Source organism: Acinonyx jubatus, chromosome A3 (genome assembly GCF_027475565.1).
Source record: "Acinonyx jubatus isolate Ajub_Pintada_27869175 chromosome A3, VMU_Ajub_asm_v1.0, whole genome shotgun sequence".
Taxonomy (NCBI): Eukaryota; Metazoa; Chordata; class Mammalia; order Carnivora; family Felidae; genus Acinonyx; species Acinonyx jubatus.
Window position 1 is genome coordinate 33,240,863 of NC_069388.1, and position 13,504 is coordinate 33,254,366.

Consider the following 13,504-nt stretch of genomic DNA (forward strand, 5'->3'; position numbering starts at 1 on the left):
TGTGCACTTTCCAAAGTAGCTAAAAGGCGCATGGTTTGCATTTCACCAAGTCAAAAAGAGGACAGAAAGAAAGGGGCAGGGGGCGGAAACAGATTGGATGCAGAATGGACAGATGAAAATTATTTTTTAACAAAGCAGTATTTTTCACTCCCTAGGTGAATGACTTTTGTGAAAATAGTTCTATGAAAAGCCATACACTATTTTGATTTTACTTATCACTATCATTAGGTTTGGCTGCAAATAGAAGTTTACAGTAAAATAAAAAGGTATATGATCAAAGATTCTATACAATTTTGTGATAAGGTGATTTGTAATTCAAGCAATATAATGCTTGAGGCTTATATCTTGATTTCCTATTACTGTTTCCAGTTACTGCAGATGCTATCTGAGGAAGCAAAGAACACATGGATGAAGAGAAAAATAATTAAATATCTCTGAGCTAAATAATTACAACTATTACAAAAAATATAAATAACAAATTTAGAATGTATTACAATACAAATAAACAGTATTTTTAGTGTAAAAACTGCATTTGCACAAAGAAACTAACTAGGAACAAATACAATCACACTACATCGGAAACATGTTAAAATGGTCTGAGACACACAGAAACAATGGCACAGTTCACGTGAAACTTGACCGAGAAGAGGCCATCTGAAGGCCATGTCCTGGTCTGAAACTACCAAAGGCCTTTCAACCAAATCTCCTGGTTCAGAAAAGCTACTCAAAAAGCTGCCCCATCAAGGTTCATCAGAGTTGATGACTCCGTGTTTGGTTTTTCAAGACAAACTAATCTGAAGAGGATCAAAATGTAGGACTGAGGTAAAGATACTGAACAAGGAGGAAGTTTTCTGTTGGCACAAAAGATTTACATGAATACTTTTCAAAATGTTGTTATATTTGATGGGATGGGTCAATTATACATTTATAATACTGGCAGATAACACTTCAACACTGAGCTGGACAGAGATAAGTTGATACACATTAGCGAAAGCACCAATCTTTCCCTTCTTTCTCTCACTTCATGCCAATTTAACATTTTATACTGAAATCTTAGGTGTACCCTATTGTTTCTACTTTTTTTTTTTTTTGGACTCTTTAATGCTTGCCATCCTGTAAAGCAGCATACAGGCTCCAGTCTTAAATACTTGGTCATAAAAAGTCATATGCTAAGTGCTCACTTCAGAAGACATTTTTTATCATGCTTCCCCAAAGGTGTTATGCACTGTGGACTCTGCAGGCTTATATAAACTCAAATCATGTAGCAATGCCATAGCTATCAGCAAGGATTGGGGCCATAAAAAAGTCAAAATTTGGCATTCTCTAAAGCTTGTTTACTTTTTATTACTGTCATTATTTTGGATTTCTTTTTGTAGTTAAGGAGTCCTGTGGCTAACAGGGCTCATATGCATCAGTTCAGGTGGTAAGTATGCACCCATGCAGTGCAGGGACCTGTGAAGTAGAGGAGTCCTGCCTTTCACCCCATTCAGTGCTTACACTTCAAAGGGAAGGAAAGAAGTGGGATTGTCTACTCATTGCTTCAATGAGAGAGCTCTAAGCAAGTTGGGGTGCTTTAGCAGATCTAGCAAGAGATGAATGATAAAAGAAACTAAGAAAAAGGTAGAAGTTTCAAATTTTCCTTCTAATCAGCGAAAAGACACCCTGCTCCAACTGCTCCCATGTAAAGTATTTCACTTCTATTCCAAAATCTAGAGTCACTTTTATTTAATTTTCCTGATTTGAGTTACATAAAACACTATTCTGTAAGTAACTGATATTGCAACATAAGGAAGCATGATTATTTTTTAATTTTTAAAATCAAAATTGTGTTTCCATGATTTGGCTCCTGGATTAAATATATTATCCACACGAAAAATCCACAAAATCCTATTGAGGTGTTAATCTAATCATAAATTATTTTAGGTTGACTTTTTCCCTTTAGTTTTATATCCAGTAAGTACTGAAAACAAACCTAAAGGCCTCAAGTGGGAAGAGATTAAATTAGATGTGTACTTATCAGTCCATTGAGTAAAAACCCCATCTTTTGCTGGGATGTTTAAAAAAAAAATGGTACCTGTAGCCACAGATGCTCCAACTTTTAATGGACCTTCTTCGCCAAACTGTTTTCTCCTCTTCCTCCAATTTTTTACAAGTATTGTTGACAAAGAACATATATTTTTCTTATTATAATTAGATACTATTTGGGGTCCAACTGGAAATTGGCCTTACATTTATAAAAAGCCAAAGTGGATTTTATTTCTTCATTCCTTCCCTTCTGGTCAAACACTACACTTAAAAAAAAAAGTTTTAATATAGGGGAATGGGCAAAGGGGGGAGGTTTAAACAAAAAAGTCAAATAATGAAACCTTTTTTATTCCACACCTCTGAACTTGAACTTAGTGATCTTTGAAAACTTTGTTTCAGAGAAAGAAATCCAGTGACAGAAGAGAAGAGAATGATCTAGAAAAGCTTCCCAATATTAGGGAGACATAACTGCCACCATCAGAACCATGGTGCTTGGGGTGAGGATGTATCAGAGACTTACATGGCAGGAGGGGCAGGAAATGAGCCAAAGTCAAGGTTTCCCCAGTCCCTCAGTTCTGTGATGGCTTCAAACTCAAGATTCTGTAGCTGTCTGAAGCAAAAAACTATTGGCGACTGTTAATGAACCTCACCGTACTAGGGGATGAGCCTGTCAGGTAACTGAGTTGGAAAGATGAAAAATAACCATCTCTAAAAACTAGCTTCTGTCAGAATAAAAACTCCCTTTGTGTGAGGCTTGCAACAGACCCATTCATCCGCCCGAGGGTAGAGAGTTTCAGACCTCCCCCTCCTCCAATGAGCCCCTGTTCAAAGTTAATATGAGGTAAGGGTTATCTAAACAGCCAGACAGGAGTATACTGCATATTTCTTTATAAAGATGACAGAAACTTTTCGAATTTCATAAACCTATACTACTTGTTTTTCTGTCTGGACCCAAGGGGTGTAGGATCAACTTTAGACATCTTTCATAAGCTTGGAATCTAATTTTATGAATTTATTCTAAGACATAAATCAGGTAAGACAGAAGTAGATGGATGGATTCTTTAAAAGAAATCAGGCCCCCTGGGTACTTTTAGTGGACTGAGTATTGAGAGATTTACAGGAATAAAATTCTCTACAAGATTAAGGAAGAAGGAAACGAAACCAAATCTTTCATTTCCAGATATTCACTTTCATTAATTCTTTCACCAAAAGCACATCACTGAACGAAAACCAGAAATGGTTTTGCAGTTAATAATAAAGTGGTTCAAGAGCCAAGGAACCCCTTGAGATGGAAGCAAAACAACAAAGTATTCAAGTTCTCTTCACAAGACTACCTTGTACTGGCAACACTTAGGGCACTTCTGGCTTCAAAAGAATATTGCTAAAGGAACTTTTTGAAAAAAAGTAATTACTACATTTTGGCAAAAAACAAAAACAAAAATCACTCCTATAAAACCCCTACTTCCTTTTGAATCTCCAAAGGTTACAACATTTCATTCAAGATGCTTGGCAGTCACGGGCTTTCGTTCCGGATTATGTAAACCCTTAAGTCAAGAAGGAAAGCGGCTGATGTCAACCGGCCGCTGTCTGTGGCCTATCACTGAGGAAGTATTGTGAAGCGTGTGGGGCGCCTGCAGGCCCGTGGTGGGAAGGTTGGAGATACTAAAGGTAAAAAATAAATCACAGCAAAAGAGATTCAGAGAGTTGGGATGATGTCCAAGCTCTTTTCTACCATAATAATCCAGGGCCCTCTCAATTTCTACCTCTAAAAAAGTGTCTCTCCACCGCGGTGGCTGATGTTTCTTACATTTGACAAAAATGAATACTTCACACAAAAGACTTCCACAAGACGTCTGCTGCTTGTGAGGAGGCTCATGTTGTTTTGCTTTCATTTTATGGCGCCTGCGGGGTGCTTTCTCAGGTCAAAACTCTCTAGCCCCAAGCAAATGAATTTGTGCCCATACTAAGTGCTCAAACAGATCTAACACCGTGTTTGTCTTTCTGTTTCCTGATTGTCATGCCTGAAAGACTCTCATTAATATACATGAGGCTTAATGCCATAAGACTACATGACTAGAGATCATTTTTTAAGAGAAGCTTGCTCATTCAGGAAAAAGTATGGATTTGATTTACACTGCAGACCAGAGGGAAGCTGACACAGTCCTTTGGTCTGAATTCTTGGAAACACCGTCACTAGACCTATGGGCCCTTATCGGCATGCTGACTTTTGCGCTGCCTCAATGTGTCTTCCACCACCTCTGTGTCAGCTGGGCTGGGCTGCACAGGCGTGTCTTCTTCAGGCTCAGGTTCTCCATCCTCCTGGACCTCTCTCAGGGGCCCCTGGTCCTGGGCGTCGTTCCTCTCCTCATCCACGCGAGCGGCAGCACTGTCCTCCTCCTCGTCCTCCTCCGCTTCGTCCTCATCACCAAGGTCTTCTTTCTCTTCTTCATCATCTACAAGGCTGTCCTTGTTTTCTTCCTCATTTGAATCATCTTTTTCCTCCTCTGCATCCTGCAACTGTTCAGCTTTGTGAGTCTCCTCTGACCTCCGAGTCTGCTCTGTGGAGGGAAGAGAGGGGAACATCCTCTGAATAAACTGGTCATTCAGCAGTCAATTGAGTGTGTTTAGCTGTGAAATGAAAGGGTGGGGCCCGTGACCATTTTCTCCAATCTGAAGCTATGTTATCACACTGCACAGATCTCTGGCTGGCGGTGTCCTACCTCCATCCAGGGCTTCTCCATTCCTCTCTGGAAAGTTCACTAACTGTGTTGACTGATAGAGCACAGAGCCAGGGAGGGTAAAGGTTCCTTCTGGCTTACTCAGTGACCCACTCACTAGTCATGGTGATTAGTTAAGAAATGTGACTTAAGCCAAGCCAATCACAGGACTTCCCAGGAGTTTTTTGGCCAGAGTCAAGAAGAAAAGCCTTCTCTCTTTCTACAGGAATTGATAAACTGATAAAATGTGAGTTAGGGCTGTTGACAGCCACTGAATCAGCCACATAGAAACAGAAACCTAACATTTCTTGGGCTGAGCTTGCAACCAGAAGATCCCTAGATTTTTCAGTTATGTGAGTTAATAAAATTTCCTTTTTTTCCTAAGTTACTTTAAACTGGGTTTATGGTATTTTTAACAATTCTAAGGAACATAATATATTTTCTAATAATCTACGGAAATCTCCAAGTCTTGAGAACTTCGAGAACTGAAAAGAAATATAAGCTTATTTAGTTAAACTTCCACATAAAATTAAACAATTATAAAGTCTCAAAGAAGACTTCAAGCAAAGTCTCAAAACTAGGAATAAAAACGTGAAAACCCAGGGCTGTTTAGTCCCACAAACAGTGTGGAGCAGTGCAAGGATTTGGGAAGACTGTTTTTATAGGATTTAGAATAGTTACTGATACACGGTTGAGACTCAATAAATGTGAGTTCTCTTCCCTCATTCCAGTTTGAATGAAGGAAAAGGTGTCAACTAATTAATGAAGGGCATATACTCAAGGGGAAAAACAATGACCAAAATGAAGTATTACCTAATTTAAGGGAAGAAAAAAATCATTTTTGTTCAAATCTGACCTAGAAAACATATTTCAAAGAATTTGGTAGTAGTGATGGTTTGGTCACCTCGCGAGTCAGGGGGGAAAACTCCAGTATCTATCTGAACACAAAAGGGCATGCCACAGAATTCCAAAACTACTCTATCACATGAGTTTATCATACTTACCAGTGCGCTCAGATAAATGCCTTGGAAGTGGTACATAGAAACATTCTGATATTATCACCAAGACCTGAAGGGAAAAAGTGATTTTACAGTGAATAGATATGACATTTATTACCAAAGAGCCTCAAATTTAGGTCTTGGATCTATAATCAGATATTTACAGACAAATAATTAGCGGTTGGTCAAAAGTCCTCAAAAAGGACAAGGGCATAATTAAGACTTTCCAATTTTTCAAATGTGACAATGTAGGAAAATATTGATTTATAACAGGGGTCACAAAGTCAAATGTCTATAGAGATCCCACCAAAAACTGGTAAATCAAACGGGTATAAGAAAATGGATACTATCAGTCAAGTCTAAAGCGGCCTTTTTAAAAACACCCCTCTGGACAAACAAAACTAGTCTGTATATGGCTGCCTCTCACCAATGCCTGAGTAAAAGGCTATTTATTTCAGGGTCTAGAATTCTTAAGAGTGCCATAAGAAATTTCTACAGAAATAAATTTCAAGAAAAGTTATCAGTGATATGAACTAAACCCTATTTTAGACAGTGACTGACTTGGCTTCATCTCCGACCTTAATGAAATATGAATGAACCATTTTCTACTTGCTAGAAACATCCCTCTCCCTTGATAAACTACAAGCTCTTTAGGGGCAGGTTCATCCCAGTCCCTGTTCCATGCCTAGTCCGGCATGGGCCACGGTGATGAAGCTATGGGTGTGGGGTGCAGTTACCTGGACCCAGAATAAGCTGCAGCCATTCTTCACACCTTCCCATGCAGCATCACACAACATAAAGATACAACCAGGAAGAAGCTGCCCATTTAGAAGGACAGTGTCCTTCTTGTACCTAGCTGACTCCCAGACTTGGCCTTTAAGATAGTAATACTACTTCATACATTAGTGTTTTAAAGATACTCTAAAATTTTAAAGAACCTGATATCATAGTTCTTTTGATTCAGTTTCATAAACATCAAATGAGTACTCTACTTTGTGTTCAGGATTATCACCATCTGTATATTCATTTACCACTTTACTCAAAATTTGGTTCATTAGGTTCAAGATATCGTGTTAACTTCTGTGGGGACAAGTTCAAAAAAGGAGAAAAAATGGCAGTTTAAACATAAAGCAATATGGAACATGAATTTCATAAGAAAAATGAATAAAACACTTTGACAGATATTTCAAAGATTCAGATATTACAACCAGTTATGGGTTTGGGCAGGATCAAGAATGACCACTTGAAGGAGGCATCACTTAAGGCCCTGGGCATAGTCCAGAGCAGATGGGTAGTACCAGCTGCCTGGTTCGTCTAAGCTACACCAAACTGGACCATGAGGGTTCCTATATCCAGAGGAAGCCCTGAATGCAAGGCTGGGGAGACCAGTGTGGTAGGACAGTGGGATGCATAAAGCTCTGTGGGTTGGTGAGGAACAAGCTCCCTGGGCCAGCTAGAGGGCTAGGTATAGAGGGCCTAGAAAAAGACTTAAGGCATACTAACCTCAACCTTGTCTCTCATTAACTGTGTGACCCTGAACAAGTCATTTAACTGCTTTCTCACTGGAACTCTCTCAAAAGGATGGATTTGGGTTAACCTATCATGAAAGTCTATTTTATATCTAATAGTACACAATTCCATCACATAGCCTTAATTCAGAAACTGGAAGGAAAACCCTCTTATTCTCCCAGATTCTCTCAGTTTAAGATCTATTTTCTCATCTAGAGAAGTATTCCCTTGGAATGGTCCACTTCCTAAGCCACTAAGAATGGCACTGTTTAAAAGCAGGGTCTAGGGGCACCTGGGTGGCTCAGTCGGTTAAGTGTCCAACTTCAGCTCAGGTCACGATCTCACGGTCTGTGAGTTCGAGCCCCGCGTCGGGCTCTGGGCTGATGGCTCAGAGCCTGGAGCCTGCTTCCGATTCTGTGTCTCCCTCTCTCTCTGCCCCTCCCCCGTTCATGCTCTGTCTCTCTCTGTCTCAAAAATAAATAAACGTTAAAAAAAATAAATCAAAAAAATAAATAAATAAAAGCAGGGTCTATAGGGGAGTAGTGCCCTTTTCTTCCTCTTCCCTTCCAGGGTTATATTTTCACGTTCCAGCTGTGACCCAGGTAGATACAGATAGCCATGCAACTAAATGAGGAGGGGAGACAGATTTGCCACCTCTCACAGAGAGTGAAATCTAGGCCTCTTGATATTAGAGACCCTCCTCTGAGGGAGGCTCTGTGCTAGACACTGGGGAGCAACACACAGAAAAATAATCTACCCAAGTACCAAAATTTAGACAGTGACCACATATACCAAGTGAAATGGAGACGGGAGAGTAGAGGTATATGATTGCTGCCTGTGTTTTCCACTGCTCTTCTGTTTGCCTAGAGCTTTGCTGTCTTTTATCCTTCAGAGCAGAGTCACTGATGACAGAAAATGACACTGCCAGAGTGATTTCATATACAGATGATACACTTAAGGGTCTTTCCCATATTGATTTAAAATGCAAAATATATACTTGATTTCTAAAACTGGGCCCTTTGCTGACATGTGCAAAATAACATTTAGTATTAACATTTCAGCCATCGTGAGGCTCAATCACGAAAACAAACAAAAATCTAAACCAGCAGCCTTGTTTTGACTTCTCATCTTCTAAAATTAGGAAAAAGTAGAAAACATAATAGGCTTGTGGGAAACAATGACTTGATCAGGAAATGACTTCTCTATGGAAAACATCCTGCCCTCCTGGCCACTGTAGAAGTTAAACTCCATAAGAATTCATACAGGGAAGAACTTCCAGGGTCACCAGGACCAAGCCTCAGGTGACTGCATACCTGGGCTCCGCTTTCAGCCCTCAGTTAATGGCAAAGGTGACATACAAGACAGAACTGCACACCTGCAGACCTCCCTGAAGGCAACAATTCTGGTTGTTGTGTGCTTCTTTTGGTATGTATTACAGTTGTAGAAAAGGAATCAGAGATATGTGTTTGGTATTTTATGGAAATGTATTACCGGAAAATTTCTGAGTTTATTACTGCTTTGAAATTATTACTATTTTGTTAAATAGTTACTCTCCCAATTTCTTATAAAGGAATGATATTCTGTATCATTTAATCACTTGAATAGTCTAGAATCAACTCTCTTGTTTCTTCAGGCCAAATCTTAATAACCCTCCTGTGCTGATTATTTGAATCTCAGTTCCCAAATGAAGTTAGGGCATAGACAAGCCTGACTTGATTTCTTGAATTTAAAGTTGACCTCAAAGATAAATTTCAAAAAGCCTTTATGCTGAGAAGAGTTTCCAATGGTCTTCCAAAAGGCTCACGCTCAACCTACATTCTCCATAACTCCACTTGAGAACCACCCAGTATCTCATGGTGCTCCCCCTACAAAAGTCTCACACTCATGTGGCCCTAAAAGACACCACCAGAACAATCCAGAACTAGACCATAGAGAGGAGAAGCATATTTATATCCAGTCAGCTTTATACAAAGTCAAATACTTTAAGGCCAGTCAGTCAGGGACATGTTAGTTAGCACTAGGATTAATGCAAGCTAATGAATGACATATCTGAGTTCCATCCCCACCTGTGAAGCTAACACCAGCAGTCACAAATCAAATGTACCATAATTTGAAATAAGCATGTTTGTAGCAAAGCCAAATCGAATCAAATAAAAGCCTCCTTGGCTTCTTGGGAGTCTGACTTTGTCATCCCAAGTTATATATCAATATGGATAAAAGCAACTGCTAACACTTTAAGCTAATTTTTTAAAAAGAACTTGCTAATTTAAAAAAGGTAAACAAATAAAATAAAAAGAACTTGCTAAAGAGCTAAAATGCATTATACAGTGTAAGGACAGACCTACCTAAATGTTTGTCCTTTTTACATAAATTCTTAATAATCATCAATTATTCCTATCTTATAGCGTTTAGGAACTGTGCGATAAATATATAGCACAATGGTTTTAAAGACTTATCTTGGGGCACCTGGGAGACTCAGTAAGCATCTGACTCTGGATTTTGGCTCAGGTCATGATCTCACAGTTCATGAGTTCAAGCCCTGTGTCAGGCTCTGTGCTGACACTGGGGATTGCTTGAGATTCTCTCTCCCTTCCCTGGCTTGCGCACATGTGCACTCTCTCCAAAATAAATACACTTAAAAAAAAAAAAAGAACTTATCTTAGAGCTTAAAGCTCAAATTGATCAAGTGTGGGTAAAAAGAAAGATTAAAAAATTATATAAAGAGTAAAACATGCCAAAACCCTTACAGTTGTCTATACAGCTAAATAAATAAATTTATTATTTCAATTCTTACCTAAAACATCTAGGAAGAAAATGCACAGATACCTATTAGATACCACTTTTTACACCGAAAGAAGACATAGTAATGTGCTTTGCATCTTATTTTTTCCCATAAAAATGACTGTGTTTTTTGTCTACCTTATCTTACAAAATCCACCTTGGGATAACTGGAGTCTATGTATAAGTAGCTGGTCAGGATTAGAGATTCAATTGGAGGATATGAACAAGAAAAAAGTCATCTTGTTCACTCAAGGAACAAATTCACAGGTTTGGCCTTATCACCACAGTGTTCCAATCAAGTAGGCAATGTGTGAAATCACAGCTGACTTGGTTGTCTTGGAAACTGACTATGAATTCACATAAGGTCTCCAATTCTTTCATTACCGCCTATATTCTAGGCAGCACACATCTTCAGGATATTTCAGGATAGGATTAGGAGATAACAATTAAATGAATTTTCCATTATATCTCAAATTACCACTGACAGTAATATCAAACAAGTAAATGCTACTTAACTTCTTAGATTATACACAAAATGATATTTGTTTATGCATCTTTTCTTTCTTGGCTGCTTTCTAGTTTTGCATAAAATCCATGTGGCTTTACAGAAAGCGGGGGAAATGGCATTATTTCTTACCAGACCCATGAGAAGGCCAAAAATCAAGGTGGCCATGATGAAAAAGACATAAGAACACCAAGCAGGAATTCCAAGGGTCACTGTGAAATAGTTGTGAAGATGCTGTAATCAGAAGAAAAATATAAAATAAAATCTTTACTTATTACCAAATATGTTTGAATCTCCCTCCCTAGCTATAACTCAAGTCTGCAAATTATTTCTACATGTATGAGCTCCCACAAAGGTCATCCAGTCTGCATCTATATGATTCTTCATATCTTGACCTTTGTTCTCAAGTTATACTTCTTTGAGTTCTATTTCTTTGTTCATGATCTGGTAGAACTCTGGCAGAATTGTTTTTCTAGCCCCTCCTTTCATCATTTCATAGATTCTTTTTGGTCATTCTCCCCTAATAATTCTGTATCTCAATTTTTACTCATCATATGGCATCCATAAAAAATTAAACTTCTTGGGCCTTTGTCAATTTTTAAGTGAAACTAAATTACTACTTACAGAGTATCAACCATTTAAAATGTCTCCATACTTCCTTTTTTCTAATCAGACCATTACTCTACCCCACCCATCCTCAACAACTTTCGTAATTCACCATAAAACTGAAAATATAATATTACACAGAAAAAAATTTTCCAGTTAATTCATTATGAACAAATGAGATTCCATCAGTCTTTTGAGTAGAGCTCACATCCCTTCATTCTTACTGTTCCCTCAGACCCTATTTGATGTCAGATACTTTAAAAAATCAGTGAAGAGATACCATTTTTGCTAGAAATTATTTACATGCTAAGTCATACAAATATGAACCTACTAGTTTGGTGCCAAAGCCCTTTTAAATGTGGGCTTGTAGGAGCCATGCTTCACCATGATGGCTTAGTGATCATCTGTGTTAGGCCCTTCCAGCTCCAAAGCAGTCATTCACTACAATCCAAGCACTTACTGGACACAAGATGAAATGGCCCCGAGCTAAATGCCACAAGCAAGCAGAGGTAACAACTGAATGACTTGCCTAGAGCTGATGAGGTGGGTGACAATGAGTCCTAGTTTCTATTTTAATATTTCTCAAAATCCAAATTACTCAAGTATCTCCTGTTGGCTTTTCCATTTATAAATGCCAATACAATTAAATAATTTATTTTATTCTGGCTTAATTCTGAATGATAAACCAACAAACAAAAAAGCTAGTTAATTGGTCTAGAATAATCTGAGATCTCCTCTCTCCCAATTTCTCATTCATTAGAAGAGATAGATCTAAAGACCCAGCGGGTAATTTACATACTGATACATGCAAAGTGTTCAATAAATACTTATTGAACAAAAAAAAGATACTAGCAAATCCTTCAATTATTCATAGGAAATGCAAACAACTTGTGATTTGTAAAACTATCATCTGTGCTCTGTTGATGGAACTGGTCATCATTTTATCTTCAGCCGAGGCAATTGTTTATTAAAAATAATCTGGGGTGTCTGGGTGGCTCAGTTGGTTAAGTGTCAGACTTTAGCTCAGGTCATGATTTCACGGTTCAGGAGTTAAAGCCCCGCATCGGGCTCTGTGCTGACAGCTCAGAGCCTAGAGTTTGCTTCAGATTCTGTGTCTCCCTCTCTCTCTGCCCCTCCCCTGCTCACACTCTGTCTCTCTCTCAAAAATAAATAAACAATTAAAAAAATTAAAAAAAAAAAAAAAAAAAAGAATAATCGAACATTGCGCTGCCCAGTAGGCAAAAGAGGTATTTGGGATAGCAAAAGCTTGCTTTATTCAAATTCTGTTCAGTGTAAGTTCTAAAATGTATCATACAAATTCTGTGTTTTCATAGTTTATGCTTTTCTTGATGACTCAGTGCCACTATCAGGATTAAACTCTGAAATGTGCCGAAGAATTAAAAGATATGGAAAGTCAGTCTGGCTTTGTGCTGACCCATAGAAATACGCATTCTGGAGCTTGCTTTATAAATAATATCCATCTATATGGCTGGAATGAATAATGTCCAGTTATTAGTCCTTCTAGACTTTAGGCCCTTAGGCCCTTTCTGCAAAATAAATGATTAAAGTAACCTTCAAGAAATTTTCTAAGTTATTTTCTAGAATTAAGTAAATTGTTTGCCTTTGAATTATTGCATTCCAAGCCAGACATTTCTTAGTGCATTCAAAATATCTTCTTATTGTAGCAAGCTCTGCTTCAATTTTCTTGTATCAACTTACCATTTAAAGGATTTATTTGAGCCTCACTTACTCTTTAAAGGATTTATTTGAGCCTCTTAGAGAAACCCTGCCATCTTGTGGTCTTTTAGTTGATTAATATTAAAGCCTCATTAACCAAGTTGTGTTTTCACAATTGCAGACATAAATCCTTATCTGTTTACTTTGTCTGAGTCCACAAATAGTTTTAGAACACCTTAAGAGTGTTGGGGTTTGTGGTATTGAGTACTTGAAATTTTGATATATATATATTTTCAAGTAATAACTGATTCAAACTGATCTCAGTTTTAGATTCCTATATTTCTGTTTCTTTAATTGCCAAAGTGACAGTTTTCATTTGTGGAAAATATTGATCCTTGTTCAATATTATATCTCATTATAAGGAAGCATCTTACTGTTTCTTTAAAAAGCACAAAAATAGGGGCGCCTGGGTGGCTCAGTCGGTTAAGCAGCCGACTTTGGCTCAGGTCATGATCTCGCGGTCCGTGAGTTCGAGCCCCGCGTCAGGCTCTGTGCTGACAGCTCAGAGCCTGGAGGCTGTTTCAGATTCTGTGTCTCCCTCTCTCTGACCCTCCCCTGTTCATGCGCTGTCTCTCCCTGTCTCAAAAATAAATAAAACGTTAAAAAAAAAAAAAAGCACAAAAATA

The 13,504-nt window shown here is 38.3% G+C and overlaps 1 protein-coding gene across 2 annotated transcripts in view; it reads right to left on the reverse strand.

Moving 5' to 3' along the window:
- Positions 1 to 468: 468 nt before the first annotated feature.
- Positions 469 to 13,504, reverse strand: part of TMX4 (thioredoxin related transmembrane protein 4) — a 45,166-nt gene continuing 32,130 nt past the window's right edge. Inside the window, exons 6-8 of one of the 2 annotated variants that reach the window (XM_027069594.2) lie at positions 10,668 to 10,769; positions 5,747 to 5,810; positions 469 to 4,583 (exon numbers count right to left, since the gene is read on the reverse strand). In XM_027069594.2, the coding sequence (XP_026925395.1) occupies positions 4,225 to 4,583; positions 5,747 to 5,810; positions 10,668 to 10,769 (525 nt within the window). In that variant the 3' untranslated portion in view covers positions 469 to 4,224. The remainder of the gene's footprint in view (positions 4,584 to 5,746; positions 5,811 to 10,667; positions 10,770 to 13,504) is intronic. The other variant, XM_053200238.1, reaches the window with a different exon arrangement.